The sequence below is a fragment of the Vitis riparia genome, chromosome 10 (assembly GCF_004353265.1).
Source record: "Vitis riparia cultivar Riparia Gloire de Montpellier isolate 1030 chromosome 10, EGFV_Vit.rip_1.0, whole genome shotgun sequence".
Lineage (NCBI taxonomy): Eukaryota > Viridiplantae > Streptophyta > Magnoliopsida > Vitales > Vitaceae > Vitis > Vitis riparia.
In genome coordinates, this window is record NC_048440.1 from 7,845,612 (window position 1) to 7,872,879 (window position 27,268).

The following is a 27,268-nucleotide window of genomic DNA, read 5'->3' on the forward strand; positions in this document are numbered from 1 at the left end:
AGTGTCCTATTGTTCCCAATAACCAGTGCTTGAACCATAACACCCTTTAGCTGACCGGTGTCATTGGGGAGTTTCTGGAAGTGAGACAACAACTCTCGGTATAATAGGTAGTATGCTAGTATTTGCGGGAATCAAAAGCTGCCACTGCCCTCGTAATGGTGGGTGCGCATTGCACCACCTTCTCCTTCTTCACTCCTGCTATCACCACCGTTGGCGCCACCACAACCATCATTCAAAAGAAAGCAATAATCTTATTTTCTACTTCCAAGTCATTTTCGTTAAAACCCAGAAAGAGAAAGAACTATTTACACCCTAAATTGTTAGAAACCTTAACAATACCCTACCCCAACACGACTCTTCTCCCCCAAGAATCTCCACTTTCCATTGAATCCCATGAAATCCTTCAGGAGATTTCCTTCGATCAAACTTTCAGCGAATCTTTCACTATCGTTGTCGGAGACGACGATGAAATTGTGCATCAGAATGAGATTGAATCGCGTTAATTTCTTCTCTTCTCGACCCCCAGCCCTGCCAAGGTCAAGAATGGAGAAGTTGGCAATTTTTCTACAGGTTCACTCCTAAAATTAGGCTTGTACTTGGTTGGGATTTTTGTGTTTTAGACAATTTGTGCTGTTTGGGTGTTAGGATCTGCGGATTCTGATCAGGAACATGAAATTTCAGATAGTGAAGCTAAGGGTTCGCAATTGGGTGCCAATGAAAGAAATAAAGGAAATTTTTTTTGAATGTCGGTGGCAAATTCTTTGGCGAAAAGATTGGTAATAAATCGAGCTATGCTGTTTCTCTGAATGAGTTTGAATTGGAAGAGAAAATAGTAGAAATTAGGGCAATGGCAAAGGAAGCCCGTGAGAGTGAGGGAAAGAAGCTGAAAAACAATGGTATGAATTCATATTTGGAAAAAGCTGGGGGAGGTGATGCTGATGAAGATGCCAATTCTAGTATAAGAAGTGGAATCCAAGAAGAGGTTGATGCACGGTTGCTTAAGTTGCAGAAGAGGTTGAATGCTACACGGGAGAAGTCCCCTTTACCGTTAGTTAGTCATTTGAACAAGTTTTTCAAGATTGAAAACAGGGTGAATGGGAATCATTCAGATGTAGCAGAGTTAAATAGAACATTGATGTTTAAGAAAAAGAAGAAATTTCGAAATGCTCCCTCTATGCCAAGAAATGATCCAAAATGGTTTCAGCCTTTAGAAAATAGTGATATATCCAAGGAGAAAAAAAGTATTTCATCCATTGTAGATAGGATAGTGGACCTGCCTGCTGGCAATTCACAACAAAATGATTCCTCATCTTTGGAGGAGGATTGTGGAAGAAATGCACTTAGTAAAGAATCAAGCTTATTACAAAATCATGGAAAGAAGTTGGAGAAAGGAATAGAGGGAAAGAAAATTGGAGGCATTGTGAATCTTGAGTTTGGGACTGGTAATGTTCCTAACACACATTATATTGCATGATTTCTTGGTAGCCTTGTTCAAGTATTTGTCATCTATTCAAATTTATATCTGGTTCCACAATTTTCATTATGTTTCATCAGAGGTGAAAGAGTTATCGTCTAGTTTTCCTGGTTCTCTTACTATCGAGCCAATACTTAAGGTTTGTTACAGTGAGATTCTCTTATATGATTACTGGTGGTTAACAATTTTGATTAAAATTCTAAAGTTTTATTAAAATTCTTTTGCCTTACTGGAAGCTTGATGGAATGGCTTAGCAAATACTATAGTGTATGTTTCTGTAACCAATGAAATGTGAGTGAAAAGACGATCAAGTTAAAGGGGAAACAAAAAATTCTCAAAGCTTCACAAAAGAAAACCAGAACACTGTCACAAAACCCACTGCCGTTTTGAGTAGAAATGGCTATTCAAATTGCAGAAAAGTTGGAAGCAAACCAATAGCTAAAGGATCCAGGGATAAGTCATCAGACATTAAGGTGGATTTGTGGTGCATTTTCTTTATGTAATACTTGTTCTTATACAGAGAGGTTCTAACCATGAAGGACAAAGTGGACTATACACCTTAAAGACCAGTTCTCATGAATCAGACCCAATTGACTCATCTTGCCCTGTTGCTTTTGAGGACCGTGGTGATGCCACTAATTTCTGTTATCTACTGGAATATTTTTTTTAAGAACTAGGCAATTTCAGTGCTAACATTGTTCCTTTGTTAATAAAAGAACTTCATGAGGCAGTGGATCCAACGTTTTTCAGCTTTTTGCTTCAGCCTTCGAGTGCTGATTTAGATCCACAGTACACTGGAATTCATCATCTTTTTCTCTACCGGAAGGCCAAGTCTGGTGTTCATCGCTGGAAGGATTGGAGATGCAATGGAAAAGGCTATGTTGCTTATTGGAATTACATTCGCAGGCCAAGGAATTGGGAAAGTTTGCATGCACCAAGCCACTCAAGCATTCTTGGTCAAAGGGTAATTTACTAGTTGATGCATCAGTGGGCGATGGATTCCGTCTCCAACTCCACTCTCCCTTTTGTTTGAGGTGGATAACTAGAGTTCCAGTAGGGACCTACGAAGTGGCTATCAAGCTTCAAGTCACGGGATCAGTTTCAGCTCAAGTGCAAGTGACAACGATCTCCCAAGTCGAAAGGTTGAACCTGCATATTCCTTTGTAGAAATGCATTGCATCTTTGACCAATGCAAAGCTTCAGTTATAGTTTTGAAGTTTGGGAACAAGAGTTCTAGTCTACTAGCATATGGAACAGCAGATGGAAACCCTACATAAGAATTTTTTTTTTCAAAACTCTTCCTTGCTGCCGGTTTTCACTCAACCACTAACCCTTTATTTTTAAAATTCATGTCAACAACTTCAGACTATTTTTAAAAAATTTACAAAAATTGTATGATTTTCCTCACTTCTTGAACTTGAATTTAGAATTTTGTTTGAGTTAGAAAGCAATTATAGAATAGAAGATATGAATGAGTTTTCAGGAGGGCTCTGTTTTCACCCAATTCTGGACACCCAAAATCTTTTTCTAAAAATAAAATAACAGATGTCTTTTATTTGATTAGATATTTTTCCTTAATTATAAATTCTTGAAATTGATTTTAGAGATATAAAATATTAAAAAAATATGCATTTTTGAGGGAGATATGATTTTTCAAAATTGTACCTATAGTACATGATGGAATCTAGACATTTGATTAGATGGAGTGTTTTAAAAATATTTTTGAGTACTACCTGACCTTGGATATATTGTTTATGTGATATAGAACTTTGAAAGATGTGTGTGATTTTTTGTAGGATTTTATGTGATCTTGTATTATTTTAAAAAAAATTCATTTATGCATGCCACTTTTTTTCACCTAACCTGGACTTTGTAGAACTTTTGAGTTGTCTTTGTTGCAATCTATCCTTTGAATGAGTGTTTGGCTTTCGGTATGTTGATCTAGATGTGTAGGAGTTGTTTCTTGAATTTTTTTGTAACTAAATTCCACTCCAAGGCATTTTTTAGAAATTGTTTTGTGATGCTCCCTTTTCTAATTGCATGTGGATGATCTTGTACTTTGCTTGAAATTGTTATTATTTTTGGAGTCATTTGACTTAACTTGGCTCAAATTTGGCTTTGGTACCTGTATATTAGACGTACTAAAGATGTTATATACTTGTCCTATCCACTCTAGCATTTTTGGAGGAATCTTATAAATTATGCATGCTATCTAGGTATGCTCTCTATCCCTTACTTTTCGGAATTTTATGAACATGTATGTTGTTGTGAGCCTTATCTATGTTTGATTCCATCCTTAGGTGCTTAGATGTCTGTTCGATTTGCTTTGATTAAATACATGTCGTGTAATATATTTTTGTGCTAACTTTAATGTCTTATGATGGCACTTGAGAGACAATCGAGGTACACATCCTAACCTTCCTTTGCGATTGTGATTTGATATATTTTTTGGCATGCTAGTTTTGAAATCACCTTAGCCTAACTAGGTACCTTCAATCAATGGATTAATTGCCACTTTTTCCCTCAACTTAGTCATTAGAGATCTCTTTAGGGTTTAGAGGGGTGCTACCTCTTAGAGGTATCTTCCCAATAGGTAACCTGATCCCCAGACCAAGACTCGGGTTTTTCAAGACTTCTTTTTCCAAAACTATGGAGTCACTTCTTTAGGGTTTTCTTTCTTGTTTTGTTTTCCTTTTTAAAGTAAAATAAAATAAGTAGCAACTCCAACTTTTCCAAAACTAATTTTTCACCAATAAAAATGAGTCAGGCCATTGAGTGGGGACACAAGTGAAAAATGTGGGTCCCAGTGGAGTCGCCAATTTGTGGTCCCGCATTTTTCACTTGCATCCCCACTCGAAGGCAAGACTCATTTTTATTGGTGAAAAATTAGTTTTGGAAAAATAGGAGTCGCCACTTATTTTATTTTATTTTAAAAGGGAAAATAAAACAATAAAGAAAACCCTAAAGAAGTGACTCCATAGTTTTGAAAAAGCAAGTCTTGAAAAACCTGAGTCTTGGTTCGGGGATCAGGTTACCTATTGGGAAGGTACCTTTAAGAGGTAGCACCCCTCTAACCCCTAAAGAGGTCTTTATTGGCTAAGTCGAGGGAAAAATGGCGATTAATCGATTGATTGAAGGTACCTAGGTAGGCTAAGGTGATTTCAAAACTAGCATGCCAAAAAAGAAACCAAATCACAATTGCAAAGAAAGCTTTGGATGTGTACTTGGACTGCTTCTCAAGCGCTATCATAAGTCATTAAAGTTAGCATAGAAATATAGCACATGACATGTATTTTATCAAAGCAAATTGAACAGACATCTAGGCACTCAATGATGGAATCAAACATAGATATGACTCATAACAACATGCATGTTTATAAAATTCCGAAAAGTAAGTAATTTATAAAATTCCGAAAAGTAAGTAATAGAGAATGTATCTGGATAGCATGCATAATATATAAGATTCCTTCAAAAATGTTAGAGTGGTTAGGAAAAGTATAAATTATATAACATCTTTATTATGTCTAATATATAGTACCAAAACCAAAATTGAGCCAAGGTAAGTCAAATGACTTAAAAAATAATAACAATTTCAAGCAAAGTACAAGATCATCAACATACAATTAGAAAAAAAAGCATCACAAAACAATTTCTAAAAAAAATATCTTGGAGTGGAATTTAATTACAAAAAAAATTAGGAAACAACTCCTACACATCTAGAACAACATTCCAAAAACCAGACACTCATTTAAATGACAAATTGTAGCATAAACACACAAAAGTTCTAGAAGGTCGAGATTAGGTATAAAATAGTGACATGAATAAATGATTTTTTTTTTTAAAAATAAGGGATCACATTAAACTGTACAAAAAATAATACATATTGATCAAAGTGTCTATATCACAGAAAAAATGAATCTAGGTCTGGTAGTACCCAAAAATATTTTTAAGACACTCTAGCTACTCAGATGTTTAGATTCCATCATGTACTGTAGGTACGAATTTGAAAAATCATATCTCCCTCAAAAATGCATATTTTTTAATGTTTATATGTCTAAGATCAATTTCAAGAATTTAGAATTAAGGAAAAATATTGAATCAAATTTAAAAAGTCATTTGTTATTTTATTTTTAGAACAAGATTTCGGGTATCCAGAACTAGATGAAAACATAGTCCTCCTAAAAACTCATTTATATCTTCTATTCCAAAATTGCTTTCTAACTTAAACGAAATTTTGAATTCAAGTTCAAGAAGTGAGGAAAATCATACAAGTTTTGGAAATTTTTTAAAAATATTCTAAAGTCGTTGAAATTAATTTTAAAGTTAAAGGGATCAGCGGTTGAGTGAAAACTGGCAACAAGGAAGAGTTTTGAAAAAATTTCTTATGTAGGGGTTTCATCAAGTCCCCATTCAATTTCTGTAAGTTTTACCTATGTATCCCCATTAGTTTGGGAGTACAAGTCCAAACCTATGTGAATAAAAACCAAATTTTTGAAAAGCTAACAAAGGAGAAATGCAACTTAAATGAAATGAGTTGCATAATTTTAATAGAAACTATGTTCTTTGCCTAAAGCTAGAATGAATGTTTTTCTAAAACCTTTTATTGGCGATTTAAATGCTTTTGAAAATGACTTTAAGGGAAGTAAAAAAGGACCCAATGATTTGTTAAATCCCAATCAATAGACACAACATAGAGGTTTTTGATTTCTAACTTAAAAAGGGTTTTGAAAATAAGAGAAAAGCTAAATTGGATGTCCTTTTTGACTACCTTTCATTTGGGATCAAGGAGCCAAAATTATGATGAAAAAATTCATTTTTGAAAAAGAAATTTTGACTCAACTCAAAATATCAATTTAACAAAAAAAACTTTTCTAAAGAAAGTTCAAACTTAAGAATTCCCTAAGGTTTCTATAAAATAAGTATCAAAGATAAATAGAACTAACAATTTAGTCACATATAACATCCTATATAATGCTCAATGATTTTTTTAAGAGGTATCTACGACGTGAATTTAATCAAACTAAAACTCAGTAAATTTTTAAGAGTCATCTTGCATGTGAATTTAAACAAATGGATATTCAATAAGTTTTTAAAAGACATCAAACATGTAAACTTAAAGAAACTAATACTCAATGAAAATTTTAAAACTCAAACTCAAACTAACCTCATTATTTATCAAAAACTAAAATCCAAAATAACATCAATAGTTATTCGAAAACTAAAGTCCATTATTCATCAAAACCAATACAGCAAACTACATCCGTACTTATTGAAACTAAAATCCAATCATCAAAGCTAATGTAGTGAATACATTCGTACTTATCAAAACTAAAATCCAAACTAACTAAAATGGATGAAAGCAGGTTTAAAAAATAAAAAACTTTAGCAAAAAAGCAATTTTACTAATGGATTGAAATAACAAGAAAAAAATCTAAATCGAAGGGATAAATTTAAACTAAAATGAAATGAGTTTAAGAATGTGAACTTAAGGTCAATGCATGAGGCTGCATGGTGGAGGGCCTATTTTTGTTTAATGAATGGTGTTGCCCTTGTTTGGAATAGTGTGCACTATATGTAGTCATGTTGGTTGTGTGGATCATGCACCAAATTCCTATGGAATGCGTGTAGTCCTTTTCATGGCCTATAGATGGATCCTTCCAATGCGTGGCCTGTATGCTATGAAATGGTGGCTGTGTGGATGTTTAAAGGTTGCAGTTCGTCCTCCTAAAATACGGATTATGAAGGCCATTCCCCCGGACTGTGCGTGTATTCTTTATGATAGCCCGCTTATGGATTTTTACATATAGAAAGTGGTGCGATTGTGTTGTCTTTGTGTGAAATCTAGAGGCAGCCCGTGGAGAGCCCTCAAGGATTCAATGCATGTTCCTCAAAGATGAGGGCTGGGCATACCCAATTTCTCCATAGATCTCCAAATCCCCCACGTGGACATTTTTTTTTTTATTTTTAAAAAAGCAGCGTGATCTCCCCTTTTAATCTATTCTGTGATGCCTAAAAGTGGCAGTGAGGTTTTTTTCCTTCAAGGGGTGAGCGGCTGATTATGAACTCTAATTGTGTACTGTCAACGAATGATGTGTCAATGGGATGGGTATGCTGCAGAATGGTGCGTCAGTGGAGGGACGTTTTTGATCAGCATGCGCACCTGTACCCTTGGAGATGCAAGAGGTGATTTTCCCTTCAAGTTGTGGTGCTATTGATCATGCACCAATCTAGACTCTGTTGATGATGCGACCCTCTGAATGACACCCATGCTGGTGAGTCAAAGAAGTTGATGTAAATTTATGATGTGCCAATGAAGTGGAGGAGATAATGGCGTGTTCTTGGAGTCGGGATGCTGATGGTGGCTTCTCATAGTGGCCCTTGATGGTGCGTCCTCCAATCAATTAAAAAAAATAAAAATAAAAAATCCACCCATGCTTAGTGAACTACCCAAAAAATTAATCTCATTCAGCGTGTAAGTTTGTGCATGGTGATGTCCAAAGTCCTAATGGATGCAATCCTGTCCAAAAATCTGGTGATAATCTACTTTCAAAAGCCGTCCCAAGTGCGATTCCCCTTTAAAAGAATGTTAGCCAGTCATTTTTGTTTGAGATGGTGTTATGTGGGTGATTTTTCCTAAAAACCATTATTGCGTTTGCTGTGTAGAATGGAGAATCATGGTCTCCCCAATATGGCAACGTGTTATTATTTATTTATTTATTTATTTTTGGAAACTTGTATTTTGATTTTTATATACAAAGTCGTTTTTCTTTTGTAACGAAAAATGGTGTTTTATTGGACAGTGGTATTTTAATTTTCATGGAAAGTGGTTTTCTATTTTATATACAATACAATTAAAAAAAAAATAAAAAAAAAATCAACAAACTTTAAGATAATAATAATAAGATAATTGATCACATGCTGTGGGCCAAGTCTGCCTAAGTGGACCTAAGTGACCTAGGTGGGCCTAATGTGGTGCCTAATGAGCCAAAAGTGTTTAAGTGGGCCCAAGTGAACCTAGATGGGCCTAAGGTGGTGCCTAATGGGCTAAGTGTGCTTAAGTGGGCTTAAGTAACTTAGGTGGGCCTAATGTGGTGCCTAATGAGCCAAAAGTGCCTAAGTGGGCCTAAGTAACCTAGGTGGGCTTAAGATGGTGACTAATAAGTCAAGAGTGCCTAAGTGGGCCTAAGTGAACCTAGATGGGCCTAAGGTAGTGTCTAATGGGCCAAGTGTGCCTAAATGGGCTTAGGGCGAATTAAGTGGAGTCTAACCTAAAGTGTACCTAAGTGAAAAAAAATGAACTAAATTGGGAGGCTGCCAAAGTCACAATGAGGGGTCAAATAAATCCCTCAACTAAAGTCTTCGAGGTGGCTCAAAAAGGGTAAGTTGTATGAGTAGCCATGGGCCACCAAGGGATTACTAGGAAGTATTAAAAGAACACTTAAAGACATGCTAAAGGGACAAAATGGAGGGTCTACACCCTCACACTTCTCCAACTTATTGTAACCATGGATATAATGTCGCTTTTGAACATTAACCATTGATAATCCAAATTTGTGATCACCGGGAGCTTTTCTTCGCATTCATTCTAGTACAACTCAGACTCTTTGCTCCTTGAAGTTAACTTTTTCATTAGCTGTTGTATCCTGGCTCTGTCAATATTCACACAAGATCATTCATATTGCTCTCAGTCTCAATGAATTCTATCTTGTCCATACCTTCACTTATGTACCAGTCTGAAGAAGCCTTCCTTCTAAAGTTATCATTTTTCTGGAGTATACTTTCCATTAGGTTGAATAGATTATAGGGCAGTTAGTTTTTTCACATCATGCCAAAGGAGAGTATAGTCAAACAGTCAATTTGGAAGCAAATTCCCATGCATTCGTTTCTTCTGTTTCATCAAACTCCCTCACAGATTTTCCTTTTCCTCTGCTTACATTGTAGATTCCAACTTTCCTAGGCATTCCCTTGTTTAGAGCCTTCACAAGAGCATAAACCAGATCGGTAACATCAAAGTAATCACTTATTGTATTGTGGAAATGCTGGAATGTCTTAATAATCAATAGATCACGCTCAAAATCCAACATTACTATGAAAGACCTGACCTTTGCAACAGTTTTGAGAATGGAGATCATGTTATGATTAGCTGGATCTGTCATATAATTTTTCAAATAGTGATATAGTTAGTTGAAAAATCTCCTTCATTTGGTCATCATCATATGGGACACCTGGTGCAGTAATTCTTATAACTTCACTGATACAAGCTGCAACTGTCTCTACAGGTCAATTTGTTCACTGTCCCTAGACCGAACTTCGTCTAACACAGTGTTCACTTGGCTGAGTCAAGGTGGAGCCAACTCTCATAGCTGATGAATGATGTGAGACATTCGGGAATGCAAAGATAGGACATGTTGTGTGTAAGCACATACAAAGTTCACTATCTTCTGAATAACACCAACTTCTCATCCTGATAGAGTGCATTGTTCAGCATCTTAGCTCTCTCCATGTCAAACATGTTGGCCAACTTTCTATAAAGTTCTCTACATGATCCATATATTGACAAATCAAGAGTCCGACCCACATCTTCTGACTTCATGAGCGACTTGCAGTGACCAATCTTCAGACTAAGATCAACTTCTTTGGTGATCTTTGAACCAAGTGAGGAACCCTTTGTAGGAAGAGTGTAAATAATATTTATTTTATTTTATTTTATTAGTCTTTTATTTTTGGGAAGAATCCTATTAGGATTGTGTTAGTGGAGTCCCGTTCCACCTATAAGTAGAATCCCCATCCACTTTGAGTCATGTTCTGATTACAAGTAGAGTCCCATTAGGATTGTGTTAGTAGCCTATAAAAGCAGGTCACTTTTCACTCTCTTAATACCAATTTTTCAGAGAATTTTTCAGAGAATTTTTTAGAGAATCTTTCAAAGAATTTTTCAAGGAATTTTTCAAAGAGTTTTTCAGAGAGTCTTTCATACATCTATCTAGATGAATTTTTTCAAAACGTAAGTTATACACATCTCGCTTATAGAGTGCACCTAAGGCAAGATCTGGTTTTTGAATTCTGGAGGTAGACCATTGGTACCTTAGTGCACTGAGTTCGTCTTCGAGGAGGGTGGATCTATTTCAAGGATAGTGTTTTTCACGCCTCAACCGATAAGTTTTTCTTCTTATTTATTTTGTTATTTGTTTGTGTCTTTTGGGCTAATATTTTGTTTCCATATCCTTAACACCAACAATCTTCAAATATATCCAAATGGAAGCTTCCCTAGTTCACACCCATCCTGACACCTCTAAAATTAATCCCTTCAACGGGACATTCTTTAAGAGATGGCAGGAAAGGGTTTTCTCTGCAATTGATGTAGTGAACTAATGACACATTTTGACTTACCTAAAACCAAAAGATGGTTCTCATTTGTTACCAACCTGGGAAACTAGAAATAAACAAGTCAGGCATGCTATTCTGAGTACCCTTTTTAATGAACTTTTTTATATTTATTGTCAATTTAAAGTTACAAAAGAAATTTGGGATGCAATGAATAAAAATATATATTTTGGAAGATGTAGGAACTCAGAAATATGTCATAGGGAATTTTAAAAATTTCCAAATGACCAAGGATAAAGATGTATTATCTCAAATCCATGACTACCACTTGTTGATTAATGACTTAGCTATCGAAGACATTAAATTACCTTAACCTTTTGTGGCTGGTTATTTAGTAAAGACTTTTCCAAAGTCTTGGAAAGACTATAAAAATAAAATGAAACATAAAAGGAAATAGATGTCCGTAGAGGATGTCATTATCTATATTAGGATTGAGGAACAAAACCAAAATAGGGACAATGTTGAGAAAGCTAAGGAATTTTCTTCTAAGGCTAAGGAGTAGAAGAAACACCTAAACCCGAAAACAATAGGTCTAGGAAACAAAACTTTAGGACCAAGCCCAATGCATCAAACAAGGTCCAAAACTCAACTATTAAAAAATAGGGTAATTGCTTTGTTTGTGGCAAGTCTGGAGCCACAGGAAGAGAACCAAGAAGTCCAATTCAAAAGCAAATCTAGCAGAGGCAGAGGTGATCACAACAGTAATCTCCTCTGAGGTGAGCATGGTCACCAATATGAAGGACTGGGTGGTAGACTCTGGGGCTACTAGACACATCTGTGGGAATAGAAGTGCATTTACTTCCTATACCATTGTAAAGGAAGGAGAGGAACAAGTGTTCTTGGGTGATTCTAAATCTACTCTAGTGATTGGCGAAGGAAAAGTTCTCCTCAAGCTAACCTCTGGAAAAGTGCTTGCTCTCAGTGATGTTCTTCATGTGCTAGATATCTGTTAGAACTTGGTGTCAGTATCTCTGCTTGGGAAAGTAGGAGTGAGGATCTTGTTTGACTCTGATAAAATAGTTTTAACCGAGAATGATGCATTTGTGGGGAAGGGCTATTGTAATAAGGGTTTATTTATGTCGAATGTTTATGATATTATCAACAATAATGCATCTTTTTCTTCTGCTTACATAGTTGATTCTTGCGATATTTGGTATGGTAGATTAGGACATGTGAACTTTTCATATATAAAGAAAATGGTTGAATTGAGTTTAATCCCTAAACTGTCCTTAGAAAACCATGAAAAATGTGAATCTTGTGTAGAATCTAAAACCACAAAGAAATCTTGCAAATCAGTTGAAAGAAAATAAGATCTACTAAGTTGAATACACAGTGACTTAGGAGACCTAAAAAATACAATGACTAGAGGTGGTAAACAATTTTACATAACTTTCATAGATGACTACTCAAGGTATACAATGATATATCTTTAGAGAAACAAAGATGAAGCAAAAGATGCTTTCATTAAGTACAAAAATGAAGTGGAAAATCAACTAAGTAAGAAAATTAAAAGACTTAGAACTGATAGGGGAGGAGAGTATGAGTCCAACCCCTTTAATTCTTTATGTGAAGATCATGGGATCATTCATGAAACTACTCTTCATTATTCCCCTGAGCCTAATGGAGTAGCGGAAAGAAAAAATAGGACCTTAAAAGAAATGATGAATGCAATGTTGGTAAGTTCAGGAACACCCTTGAACTTGTTGGGGGGGGGGGGGGGGGGGAAGCTATCCTATCCACATGTCATATTCAAAATAGAATACCTTACAAGAAAACTGATAAAACTCCTTATGAGTAGTGGAAGGGTTATGCACCTAATATAGCATACCTAAAAGTGTAGGGGTTTTTAGCTAAAATTCTTTTCTCTAAACCTAAAAAATGAAAACTAGGTCCTAAAACCTTTGATGCAATGTTCATTGACTATGCTGAGAATAGCGCGACATATAGGTTTCTTGTTACTAAGTCAGAAAATAGTCTTGTAGATGTCAATACTATAATAGAAACAAAGAATGCAGATTTCTTTGAAAACATCTTTCCTATGAAACTAAATGGTGAACAACAAGTTCGGAAAACAAGTAGAGATAAGTCTATTGAACCTTTTGAATTTGAACCTAGAAGGATTAAAAAAGATAGGAAAGAAACAAACCTTGGAGATGGTTTCTACACCTTCCTAATAGATAAGGACCCTAGATCCTACAAAGAAGCTATAACTTCTCCTAATGCACCATTTTGGAAGGAGGCCATTAACAGTGAAATCGAATCAGTCATGTATAACCATACATGGGAGTTGGTAGATTTACCTCCTGGTGCAAAGACTATTGGTTGTAAGTGGATCTTTAAAAGAAAGTTAAAACAAGATGGGTCCATAGAGAAGTATAAAGCCCGTTTAGTTACCAAAGGCTTTGAACAAAGGAATGATGTAGATTACTTTGACACCTTTGCCCCTGTGATTAGAATAACATCAATTAGAGTATTGATTGCTCTAGTTTCCATTCATAATTTGGTGATACACCAAATGGATGTCAAGACTGCATTCTTGAATGAGGATTTTGAAGAGGAAATTTATATGGATCAACCTGAGGGTTGTGTAGTTTCAGGGAATGAGAAAAAGGTATGTAAGTTGGTTAAATCACTATATGGTTTAAAATAAGCTCCTAAACAGTGGTACAACAAGTTTGATCATATGTTAGTAACTAATGGATATTCCATTAATGATGTTGATAAGTGTATCTACAGCAAGTACGAGGATAACACATGTGTAGTCATCTACCTTTATGTTGATGACATATTGATCTTTGGAACTAGCCTAGAAGTTGTGTGTGAGACCAAGAAATTCCTAGGTTCTAAGCTTGATATGAAAGACATAGGAGAGGTAGAGGTGATTCTAGGAATTATAATAACTAGAACACCTAATGGGCTTAAACTTTCTCAAGAGCACTATGTTGAAAAGATCCTAAGGAAGTTTGAACACTTTGATTGTAAACCAGTGTCAACTCCTTATGATCCCAGCTCACAACTGAAGAAAAATAGAGAACATAGTGTTACCCAAATAGAGTATGCTTAGATCATAGGGAGCCTAATGTACTTAATGAAATGTACCAGACTTGACATTGCTTATGCAGTAGGTAGATTGAGTCGGTACACCCAAAGTCCTATTCAAGACCATTGGACTATTGTTCGTAGAGTCCTTAAGTATTTGAGAGGCATCATTAACTATGGTTTGTGCTTTAGTGGATTTCCAAGTGTCCTTGAAGGATATAGTGATGCAAATTAGATCTCAGATTCAGATGAGATGAAATCCACTAGTGGATATGTTTTCATTCTTGGTGGAAGTACAGTTTCTTGGAAGTCTGCCAAGCAAATTTGCATTACTCGGTCTACTATGGAGGCTAAGTTTATTGCCTTAGAAAAGACAAGTTCTGAGGTTGAGTGGCTTAGAAACCTCTTAGCAGATATCCCTTTATGGATGACACCAACCTCATCTATGTCTATGTGTTGTGATAGCCAAGCTGCAATTTCTAAGGCTAAGAGTAAAATATTTAATGGAAAGAACATGCATATACACCTAAGGCACAATATTGTGTGGCAACTACTTGAAGTAGGGGTTATATCCCTAGAATTTGTGAGGTTAGAGTTGAATTTGGCCGATCCTTTGACCAAACCACTAAATAAGAAACTAGTAGAAGAAACATCGAGGGGTATGGGGCTTATGCCTATTACAAAAGTCAAGAGTGGTGGTATCCCAACCTATTAGAATGAAAATTCCATGAAGTAGGTTCATATGGGTAATAACAAATCACTTGTTGGCTTGAGGTGCTCTATCAACTCTAATTGTATGGGAGTCTATTCCTATGGTGTAGATAGAGCGTATTCTGCATTGATTAAGGTTGAGTGTTTACTCTTAATGAATACTATATTCCTTATGGATAGTATGTTTATGTAGAACATACTTGATGGATTCACCTATATGAGAGTGGAGGTGGGGGCCGCTTCCTATGAGAACTTAAGCAGATTCTTTGGAGCTCTCATGAATATCCAGGCAAGACACATGGCCTATTTGTGCTAACCCATTTTGTATAACTCGTAGTGAAGTTAAGAAAACCAATGTGGATAAAAAGTCCATTAAGTTACATCAAGAAACACTGGTTCATAGAAATTTATTTTCACCGTATTTTGTGATTCAATACTTATTTGTCCTAAGACTGGTTCATAGCCTTTGGGCACCAGTACTGATGCATTGGATTTTTTTTTTGCTCAAAAAAAAAAAAAGAAAAAAAGAAAAAAAAGAAATCACGTTTCCATTGTGGGGGATTGTAGGAAGAGTATAAATAATTTTATTTTATTTTATTATATTAGTCTTTTATTTTTGGGAAGAGTCCTATTGGGATTGTGCTAGTGGAGTCTCGCTCCACTTATAAGTAGAATCCCCTTCCACTTTGAATCATGTTCTGATTACAAGTAGAGTCTCATTAGGATTGTTACCTTACACAATTCTATGTACAATCCTATGTACAGGAATATACAAGAGATTCCTAAAATTCTCTAGAAAGCCTTGGACTTCTCTTATGCATTTCACCATAGTGTAGAGATGTGTGGACATCTTTAGGCATTTCTAGAACCTTCCACACTCTTCCCACCAATGGCTTAGTGTAGATGGCTCTAGGAGTCTCCAGAAGCTTCATAGGCTCTATATAAGCCCATGGGGAGGGTCATTTGAAGCATCCTGTGACACTTTCCCCCACCTATGCCATCGACGTCCCAGTTGTTGCCTCTTCTTGAAACCTCTTGATGTGTTTCCAAAATCTTCTCAAGGAATCCGCATGTTCCCAGCTTACCTGCCTCTTAGGTAGTCATTTCCATCGGACTAGATACTCTATCAAAGGAGGGACCCCTTGTCTCCTAGTAACCCGTTCAACTAGGATATTTTTCACCTCCTTTTCCTGTGAGGCCTTGGATGGATATAGACCCTTGCACTTTCGATGCTTGGAGTGCTGCTTTCTCTTGCCCATCGAGTTCACCTTTCCCTTAGTGACCTTGTCCATGTGTGTGTGGGCTACCTTAGCTACCTCCCCTTTTGCCTCTTTTACTTGCACCCCTGATGGTAAGGAGGTCTTAGGCGTACGTACTAGGCTTTAGGTTGACTTAGAGGGCACCTAGCAACTACATCGAACTCATATGTGCTTCGCACTCTTATTCCCTCTCCTCGATCATGGCACTGAGCACCTTCCTTTTTGGACAATCCCGTGCCCAATGTGGACCGTCACACAAGAAGCATTTGATTTTAGGTGTAAACTCCTTTTCTAAAACTTCTGAGTCACGAGCGTCTTAGCCTAGCAAGCTAAGCATTGGGAGTAAGGCTGACTTAGCAAAATCAAGCGTCTTGACTTGTCTAAGTGTTGCACGAGCTTAGGAAAAGACTACGTCCGTGACACTAAGGTGCCTAAGTGGGCCTATGGTGCCTAAATGGGCCTATGATGCCTAAATGAGCCTAAGGTGCATAAGTAGGCCTAAGGTGCCTAAGTGGGCCTATGGTCTAAATAAGGCTGCCAAGAGTCACAATGAGGTTAGGTAAATCCCTCAACCAAAGTCCCCAAGGTGGCTTAAAAAAGATAGACTATACGAGTAGTAATGGGCCACCAGGGAATTGCTATAAAGTATTGAACAAATACCTAATAAGACATGTGCTAGGAGGACAAAATGAAGGGTCTACAATGAGCATCATATTGATATGTGCAGTTCTTTACATAAAAAGGAAAGCTTCCTATGTCAATGAGGATGAAGGTACTTCTGCTCTACTTTGGAATTTGAAAACCCTCAGAAGTCTGGTGCTTGCTTGCAGCACAGAAGATTAGACACAACCTTTTCTATCATATGAAGGACATCACTTTCTACAAAATGAAATGCACATTATCTAAAATTGTACAGATATTTCGATAACATTTGTCTTCCATGAATTTGCAGAGTTTCTTGGAATAGGCCCTAGACCAAACACTTTCAGTTCTTCAGAGTTACAAACCGCAACAGAAGACTTCAATCCTGCAAATAAGCTAGGGGAGGGTGGATTTTGGCCTGTGTACAAGGTAAACTTAATTTTACTTACCAATAATGTATTGCATTTCATAACCTTTTCTCATTGTAATGAGAGCATTAAACAATTCCAAAAGTATTATGTTGCTGAATTTTAGTGTTTTACAGGGCGCTCTTAATGATTGGAGGGTAGTAGCTGTAAAGCAACTTTCAGTAGCATCTCAACAAGGGAAGAGTCAATTTGTGGCAGCGATTGCTGCCATATCTGCAGTGCAGCACCGCAACCTTGTGAAGTTGTATGGGTGCTATATTGAAGGAAATAGACGGCTCCTTGTTTACGAACATCTTGAAAACAAGAGCTTAGATCAGGCTCTCTTTGGTATGGATGTTTAGAATACTTTTCATCTTGCATTTCTATGAACCTTTGGGGAGGAAAAAAAAATCTTTGTACTCTTGAGCACTCCCCAGTTTTTTTTTTTTTGTTTAAGTTCAAGTTATTCTTTGCTGTAACTTAATCTAGAATGACTACAACTGTCTGAAAATTTTCATCGTTTCTGCTAGTTTAATTTGTTTTTAATCAAATGGGTGCCACTGCTTGTAGGCAAAAATGATTTGTATCTTGATTGGTCAATCCGCTTCAATATATGCTTAGGAACAGCTAGAGGGTTGGCTTATCTTCATGAAGACTCAAGGCCAAGGACTGTACACAGGGATGTTAAGGCTAGTAACATTCTCCTTGATGCAAAGCTCTGCCCAAAAATATCAGATTTTGGACTGGCAAAGCTGTATGATGACAAGAAAACACACATCAGCAGCCGAGTTGCAGGCACAATGTGAGCTCCTTCAACTGTTTCCACGGAACCATTCTATTGCTACTTCTGTATTCTGCTATGGTCTATATCTAAGTGAAACTATATACAGAGCCTTCATACATGCCTCGAAAAAAAGACACTTTCTATGGCTTATTTTTATATTGAATAGATTGGTTCTGATACCTGCTGTTACCAAATTCAAATTCAATGCAAATTCATTCCTCTTTTAGGAAATCTCCTGGACTTTTTAGATTTGGAATAAGGCTTTTTATTTAAATTCATAGGCCTCATTACAAGCCTTCATTGAATTAACCTCAAAGAAGCTATTTTGATGTAATCTTGAAGTGGCTACCTAGCACCAGCGTATGCAATGCGAGGGCATCTGACAGAAAAAGCTGATGCCTTTGGATTCGGTGTTGTTGCTCTAGAGATCCTCAGTGGGAGGCCAAACTCTGATAACAGCTTGGATACTGAAAAAATATATGGAATGGGTATAGCAAAATAACTTCTCATTTTCGTCTCTCTTTCCCAATATAATATTAGTAAAATAGCTTATTCCTTGTTCATGGTCATTTCTATATGTTTCCAGGCATGGACTCTACATGAAAATAACCGAAGCTTGGAGCTGGATCCAACATTGACAGCATTTGATGAAACCGAAGCCAGTCGAATCATAGGAGTGGCTCTCTTGTGCACCCAGGCATCACCAATGCTGCGGCCAACAATGTCACGTGTTGCAGCAATGATTGCAGGAGACATTGATGTAGGCATAGTTACAGCAAAACCCAGTTACATAACAAACAGATTTTTGAACGAAGATAGTGAGGCATCCATAGCATCTAAGAGCCAGAAGCATGATAATACAACTGATCAGATTCCTTCCCCTGTTAATCCCAATGAATCAATGCTCCATGAGATCACTGGAGAAGGAAGGTGATTTGGTTCCGCCACTGCGGTAACATTGTACCACTGTCATTGCAGCTCCATTAATCTTCTTATAAGGTTCCTTTCTTCTATCAGTACTTGGTACTTCTTGTTTTGCAGACAGTGACATGTACATAGAGTGAGATACCAGAGAGAGTGTTGGACGCATTTTCCAGTTCCTGACAACTGCAGGATTTTAATGTTCGAACACCATCATACTTGAATGTATTATATGCCAATTTCATATTAGAATCGTGGACAACATTTGCACAGGTACTCAACCCTTGAATTGGAGCTTCACCAACTCAAGTTGAGAATTCCTGCAAGCACAGGCAGCTTCTTGAAAAGATAACGAGAAGGTAAGTATTACTTATGATAATAAAAAGATTATACTTAATTACATTTGTGGCCTAATTAGTGCCATAACTCGGAAGGTTTACATCGGGTTATATACCTGCATAAGCCTAACCTTAATGGTTGGATAGGTTAGCTGAGGTTCAGTCGAAGCTTGCTAAGTGTTATGAAGTCTGATGTTGGTATTTCAATTGTTTGGATTCTATGAAGATCTTGTGTGCACAAAAGATATTAATAGGTGTGAAATGGGATCATCTCCTTTAGGTTACCTCCCCATCATCTTCAGGAGGCCAAACACAATGATTCATAAAGATTGAAGAACTAGAAATTTTTGTTATAGGTTAGCAACTTCTATTGCATTAATTACAGTAGTAGAAATAGAGAATAATGTTTAAGACAATACATATAGCAGAAAGTTCGCATTAATGCAAATAAAAAATTCCATCAATCTAATGCTTCTTCTGCGTAGTATCACTGAGCATGTGATTGATTATAAGGAATGGGAATTAAGAGCAGATCTTGTTTTCTGCGGACTGCTAGACTGAATGCTTCAGTCATGTCTAGATCCTCTGCCTTCATTTCATTTGGGAGTTTCCAGTCAAAATGGTAGAGCAAATGGGCCAGTGACAGTTCAATGCTAGGCATAGAAAATAATATGCCAGGACACATCCTTCTTCCAGCACCAAATGGGATATATCCAAAATCAGTACCCTTGTAATCAATTGAACTATCAAGGAATCTCTCTGGGTAAAATCTCTCAGCTTCAACCCAATAATCGGAATCTCGGCCAATGGCCCATGCATTAACAATGATTGAAGTTTTCTTGGGTATCTCATATCCATTAATCTCACACATCTCCCTACATTCCCTTGGAACTAGTAGAGGAAGAGGAGGGTGTAGCCTCAAGGTTTCTTTCACTACTGCTTTTAAGAATTTTAATTCGTCAAGGCCAGTTTCATCCACATTCCCTTTTCCATCAAACACCCGCCTCACCTCAGCCTGTGCCTTCTCCATCACTCTTGGGTTTTTCAGCATTTCTGACATTGCCCAGTCCAAAGAAGTGGATGTTGTCTCGCCTCCACCACTGAAAATGTCCTGGAAGAGGATAGATCAAAGTGATGAGCAAAAACCATTGGTATAATATCTCACTGGGTATATGCAATACTCAAAGGAACCACAAACATTTACAGTATGAGACTTTAGCTCACGATTGTTGATTGTGGATTGTTGATTGTTGATTGTTGATTGTTGAAAATATTAATCACACCTAACTTTTCCATTTAATGTTGTGGGGGAAAAAACCTAAATTTTGGCAAAATTGAATTTAAAGGTAGGGTAACTAACCAGTATGACTGCTTTGATGTTGTTGTCAGTTAAGGGAAATTCAAGATCACCATGTTGTTGAAGCTCTAAAAGAACATCAACTAGATCTCCCTCCCCTTGTAGCTTGCCTGCTTGTGTTTTCAATTTCTCTCTATGCTGATCAACAATGTTTTGGAGCATCCTATCAGTCCTCTGAAATACCTTGTCAAGTTTATATCTCATTCCACTGATCAGGTCAAGCCATTTGACAGAAGGATACATATCAGCAACACAGACACCAGAAAGCAGCTACACGATTTCCTTCATAACTGATAAGAATGCATCTTGGCCTTCGAATTTTTCACCAATAGCTGCTCTTGCTATAATAGAAAAAGTGCTAGAGAAAATATTTTCAGTAAGATTAATGGGCAATCTTGAACAAGAAACGACCGCTGTAATGAGATTTGAAAGCTCCTCTTCCCTAACCAATTGGAAGGATTTGACACGCTTGGCAGTTAGAAGTTCAACTACACAAATTTTGCGCAATTGTCTCCAATAGTCGCCATACGGAGAAAAAACAATGTCCATAGAATCATAAGATAAAATCTTGGAAGCTAAAAGAGGAGGCCTTTGGGCAAAATTGATGTCATGGGTTTTCATAACTTGTTTGGCCATGTCTGGTGATGAAATAATGAGCGTGGAAACTTCACCAAGTTGTAGGCTCATGAGAGGCCCGTATTGCTTGGCCAAGCGACTTAGGGATTGGTGAGGAAGAGAGCCAACAAGCTGATGCATGTTTCCAATTAGAGGTAGTTTCCATGGCCCTGGGGGCAGCTTTTGAGTTGAGATGCTGGCTTTGGATCTCTCCCCCATTTTGTACAGCATGTACAGAAAGAGAAGAAAGGCAAAGAGGATAGAAGAGAATTGGAAGTCCATGAGCAGAAAGAGAAAGAGAAAGAAAGTAGCTGTGAAGATTAAATGTGATGGGTTTCTTAGTAGAGATGCCTTCAATTTATGCCCGTTGGCAACTTGCAAAAATAAGTGATTGTGGCTGCCAACTACTCTTTGGTTGTCTTCTTATGGATGAAGATGAGGCTCATGTCTATGCATGATGTTACACACGAGTGAGGTGATTGATGGGGATTGCCCATTGTTCAATTCATGAATAGTTTTTGGGTTAATTTCATTTATTTTTTCTAAGATTTTTACTAAATATACATAATCCTCGTTGATTTGAAATTTGGTCAAATACTTTCCTTATTATTTTCATTTGTTATTTTCACTTGTTATTTTCACTTATTTCCATTTTAACTCTAAATAAAAAAGATATTTGATGAAATTTCAAATCGACTAAGGTAAGGTGTAAGAGGAGGTGAGTGAAATTAACTTTTATCTCAAATATGTGCTAAAAAACTGATCACTGACTTTTATGAAGAAAATATGCACACTTTAACAAATAATTATGAAAAATATAATGGGCTCATGCATGTTAACAATTAGAGGTAGTTTCCCTAGCGTTTAAGGGAACTTTGGATCTATTCCCTATTTTTACAAAAAAGAGAAGAAAGGCAAAGAGGCCAAAAGAAGAGGGAACTCCATGGGAAAAGAGAGGAAAGTACCAATGAAGATAAATGTCATGGGTTTCTATGACTCTCCAAATCCCAAACCTCGAGTCAAGGGTATCATCATCATTTTACATGTCAAATATGAGAACCAAACACATGAATGACCTTAACTAAATAATCCAACATGTAGCTATCCAACAACTAACTCAAATTGATTCAAAACAATAAGTAGAGCATAATTGAAAAGTCATAAATTTCTAATCCAAGACTAATTAACTCAACAATAAAATCAACAATTTTCCCAAAATAGTTAAATAAAAATACTAGCTAGAAATCATAACCGAATGTAGTCGTAAATCAATAATCCTCAATAATCAATTCTAAATTTGTTTATAATAGAAACACCCTTTTTATCTCAGTTTCTCCTCATTGATATCATTTGAACTTGAAAAGTTGAATAATAAAGAAGAGTGAGATTGATAATTTAGTAAGAAAAAATAGTTCAATAACAAGGACTAAGTATAGTACAAAATTAAATCCCAAAAGAAATCATATATATATATATATATATATATATATATATATATATATATATATATATATATATATATATATATTTATAGATGTCAATTAGCATTCATTTAATTCAATAATTGAATTCACTTTCTTTGAAGAATTAAACACTTTAATTTAAAAATAAAATAGCATAATGCCGAAATCAATTTATATTTAAAAGAACTTCATAAATAAGCATTTTATTATGATCAACTGATAATAACATTAGGTTAAAGTAGTGAGACTTAAATTAGGTAAGTAGCCCGAAGTTGTTCCACATTTATGGTGATGGAATGATTTCCGATAAATGGTACCAAAGGCTAATAACACCCTTATTGGTTGGGGTTACATTGTGTCACTACACCATCAAGGGTAACAAAGGCTGATTACTTATCCCCTTTCTACTAAGGCTATTAAACAAAGTTTTTTAAATCATTACAATAAATTAAAAGACAAAATTTACTTGTAGAATAATTATACAAATCATAAGATATTGTCAATTTATTTTCTAATTAAAGAAAAAAAATTAGAATATATTTTAAAAAAATATTACTTGATTCACTTTAGAAAATTTAAATATTTTTATACTTTAAAAATAGACAAAAATAAATATAAAATTATAAAATTACTGATTACACTATTAACCTTTAACTCAAAAAAATCAATCAAATTTCTCAAGGACTTCATCAACTTCTAGCATAAACACAAACATAAATAATGATTGTTATTGACTAATTATCTCAAATTAGTAATTACTATCTTTTAAGAATCTATTTTACCTTCTCATAATTATATCCAGTGATGAAAATATCGGTAATCATAGATATATTGATACTTCAATTTTATAGATATATTAGATATATTGAAGATATATTAGTGGATATTTTGGAAAAAAATTTTGGTAGACCTAAAATTGATAAAAAAAAAATCATGGAAATGTAAGAAAAACCTCATAGCAACATAATTAGAAGCATAATAGACATTTTAAAGTTGTTTTGTTGAAGAATTTGATATATGTATGATATGATTTGCGATATTAAATGTAATTATATCATGTCAGCCGATAAGAAAAGTGAATTTTGTAATTGTACACTCATTATAAAGATACATGAAAGACTTAATTTCATTAAATATCAATAATTTGTACATATTACATTGCAATGACCCTTTAGTACCAAAATGAGGACTGATATGGTTTAATGAAATTGGTAGATGAAGGAACATCATCTTGCTGTTGGAGACAATATTGGTACCAACTCATTAAACCTCAATAATATTGGTTAAAAATTCTAACATGCCATGCATATATCTCTTGAGTCCTTCCCACTGCCTCTACATGGATAGGATACTCAAGGTTGACCTATGTATTCATGTCAAATCCTCCTTGCATTTGATATGGAACTTGGTATGACATTTGTGCATAAGGAGAGTAGCTTTACATACCATACTTTTCATCGGTTAAACTTGAAGGTTGACCATAACTCATCACATAAGGAGGTTAGACGTCAGCCTCATTCAAGGAGTCACTAAATTGAGTCTTTATATTCATAGATTCAAAACTCCTTGAAAGTAACTCCTCATTATATGGTGCCATCGTCCGTTCTCTTCCTTTTTAGGGCTTCCCAATAGCTCCTATGCCTCGACCAACTCTTCTAAAGCCATGGTCTTCATCCTGTGTGTAGTGTGTGAAATCATTTTCATAGGTAAATTGGCTCATTGGATATTGACTTTGTTGGTGTTCCCCAACATCTCCTCCCATATTATCACCTCTATCATCAGTTCCACCTCTTGAACCATGGCAACCAGAAGCAAAAGTACTAGTAGCGTTAAGTCTACTACTTTGGCTAGCACTTGTGAAGTCAATCTCTTAGTGGGAATTCAATGCTATGTAAAATGAATCCTCAGTATCTTTGCTAAAACTTTAAGAGTGAACTTCTTTGGACAACACGCATTCAACATTAACTCCAAATTCTTGAGTATGAGTGGCAATTTGTGGATTAGGATTTCAAACTTCATCATCCAAGTGTATAGGCCTGAGTTGGAACAACTGATTATTTTTTTATTTACCCACCTTGGTTGAAATGTCAAGAAGATCAAGGTAATCTTTCTTAACAACTCAATCATTTTGTCTCCATATTGTGTAACTTTAACTTCATATTATAGTAACAAAAAACTAATTGCTCCAGTTGGGGTAAAGCCAAATGATTTCGTTGCTTTGTGTGGATGAGAGTGAACGTGCTCCAATTTTTCTCACAAGTAGAAAATGACGCAATTTATGAGAGAACTTTGATGACCAACTTCCTCAATGTAGGTGTTTGATTCCCATACATGAGCCACCATTTAGTTGTAACCAAATTAATAATTATATAAATACTTATGTGGTGAATTTACAATAATGATAATCAAAGTTTTATCTATTAAGAAATAGTACTCACTGGGCACCATGGTTGACTTTGTTGCAATCGTCGCTTGATCACCGAATCCTCTCTTTGCATCTCGAAAAAGCACAAGTGATACATTCAACATTTAATTTGTTAATATCATATTTGTTATTAAACGTTCAAATAAATTGATGAATGAAATTATTGTTTTATTAAATTGAGTAAAATAACAGTTTTTTTATTTACTTAATTTCCAAATTAACCAAGTGATTCAATAGTTGGGTCTAATTTAGTAAAAATATCATAAATCGCTTGAAATAGTTCTGGATCACTACCAACTCCACACCTATATTGAAACCTTGGATTCAAGAAATATGCTACAATAAAATTAAATAGATTTAGTATTTTGTAAGAGCAAATTAAATAAATTAAGAGTAAGAACTTATAAAGATAGATGGTACTTAAGTACATGCTGCATGAAGTGGATGTCTCAGTGTTTTCTCTCAATAATCTTTTATTATTTTGAAGATCCAATCTCCAACTCCTTGATGAATGAGGTTCTCTTTCATCATGTGCATAAGCTCGTACACAAACAACATTGTGGAAACAACTTCAAAATCCATGAGTCGAAGCACCACGTATAGTGGCTCAAATAATGAAACTACATTTGTCACTCTATCCCAATACGAATGGTAAAACATTAATTGCTCCAAATCTTGGCCAAAGTTTGTTCGATTGAGCTTGTGTTGTGCCCATTCATCACCCATAAACAATTTTTTCAAATCAACCATTTTTTTAAGAAGGCTATTAAGAGCAATATAATTGGTAGCAAACCTTGTAGCTCCCAGTCACATAATATCTCCACCACAATACTTTCCATTTGTGCAAGTAACCAACCATGGTTGTAAATTAAGTTGGTTATCTTGCGAGCATTGCTTATCATATCTGCAACATTGGGTCTTTTGTCAATGTCTTCAAAGATTAAGTCAATGTAGTGCGTCGCACACAAAGTCCAATATAAGTTAAACTTCTTCATCAATAGCTTCTCTGCTTCACAAACACCGAACTGTTATCCATGATAATTTAGACCACATTTTCTTGCCTGATTTCTTTGATAACACTCTTCAATAGCTTGTATATATACTTGTGGTCTTTGATATTGTTTGATGCATCGACTGACTTAAGGAACACCGTGGTCCCTTTTAAATAGACCATGAAATTAATAATACTTAATTTTGTGGGCCCTGTCCATCCATCTGACACTATCATGCACCCATATGTCTTCCACTTTTCTCTATGCTAGTTCACATAAGCTTCCATTTCTTTGTACCCCATTTCCAAGTACTTGTTCTTTATTTCATATGGAGATGGAGGTTCAATTCTCATTCTTACAATTCATATATAAGAAATATTTAAAACATGTCACAAAAGACTATATGAACCAAAAGTCTAAAACGATATAACAAATAAAAAATTAGTAATTACTTGCTTGTTGTGTGCACAATAATCATATTCTTGAAGTGATGAGAGTTTGCTTTTTGGGGTGCGATGCTCTTAAAAATGAAGAATTTTCTTACTAAGCGTCTTGTCGTTTTTTTAATTGAACCACCCTTGAATATATCTTTGATATTTTTTTTGTCTTGCTGCAGAAGACTTGTAGAGTGAGGGGGAATAAGTAGTGATTGGTCCAAATGTCGCATACTTTGTGATTTTCACATCATTGTCAGTGTACCATTAGGACGTGAAAACTCCCTTGTTTTACGTTTGCTTCCTACAATGTTCTCATATTGTTGTCGCTCCCATTCTGTTGCTTTCAAGGCATGAACTGCAAATCAATATGCATCCCGCTCATCTAGGTGCATATTTGTTGGATACATATACACATCTTCATCATCATCATCCTCATCTATGAGGTGCATGATTGGCCCCCATTATGCCATTTAATTGAGCATGAATCTCTTGAATATTTGCAACTTTACTTGCTTTTGCTTTAGTTTTTTCAAGCACCATCTCTCGTATCTCTTATTTTAGTTCAAGAGGCACTCTAGGACACTTTTTGGTGTTGTTATGCAGGTCTTTATAAGCTAAATGAAACTTTATTCGCGTGTTGCCTCCACTTTTCATCAACAGTCCACAATAATTACAAATTGTCCCATTCTGTTCCCTTCTACTAGTGATCAATGCTTTCAAGCTAGATCTCGCCGTGACATGGGGTCCCACTACCTCCACTTCCACTATCCATTCTAAATCTATTACAAAAAAATACAATTGAATGTGATTTGAATGTAAAAATAAAATTAAGTAATCATTTAAAATTAACATATTGCAATTGAATGTGAAATAAAATTAACTAATCATGTAGAATGAACATATTCCAAATATAGTAATTTATGTTAATTAAATTAATTAAATAATTTAGCTACTAAATTTAAATCTAAATCTATGGAAATTTTTCTAAATAATTTAGCTAAGTTTATTTACTAGATCTAA

The 27,268-nt window shown here is 35.6% G+C and overlaps 1 protein-coding gene and 1 pseudogene across 1 annotated transcript; one reads left to right on the plus strand and one right to left on the minus strand.

Moving 5' to 3' along the window:
• Positions 1-847: 847 nt before the first annotated feature.
• Positions 848-18,870, plus strand: LOC117923050 (MAP kinase kinase kinase mkh1-like). The gene is made up of 9 exons (XM_034841306.1): positions 848-1,442; positions 1,555-1,613; positions 1,995-2,100; positions 2,191-2,397; positions 16,820-16,938; positions 17,054-17,264; positions 17,487-17,718; positions 18,043-18,188; positions 18,287-18,870. Exons 1-9 carry the CDS (start codon positions 848-850, stop codon positions 18,301-18,303), a joined length of 1,692 nt encoding a protein of 563 aa, XP_034697197.1. The 3' UTR covers positions 18,304-18,870.
• Positions 18,871-19,349: 479 nt separating this feature from the next.
• On the minus strand, positions 19,350-21,221 carry LOC117923307 (annotated as a pseudogene).
• Between the last annotated feature and the right edge of the window lie 6,047 nt (positions 21,222-27,268).

What these genes read in the sequence shown, in the direction of transcription:
- LOC117923050 (XM_034841306.1), top strand. Translation starts at nt 848, where the DNA reads ATGGCAAAGGAAGCCCGTGAGAGTGAGGGAAAGAAGCTGAAAAACAAT. An exon ending in GAATCTTGAGTTTGGGACTG is followed by an intron (nt 1,443 to 1,554) that starts GTAATGTTCCTA and finishes ATGTTTCATCAG; the next exon opens with AGGTGAAAGAGTTATCGTCT. An exon ending in CTATCGAGCCAATACTTAAG is followed by an intron (nt 1,614 to 1,994) that starts GTTTGTTACAGT and finishes GTTCTTATACAG; the next exon opens with AGAGGTTCTAACCATGAAGG.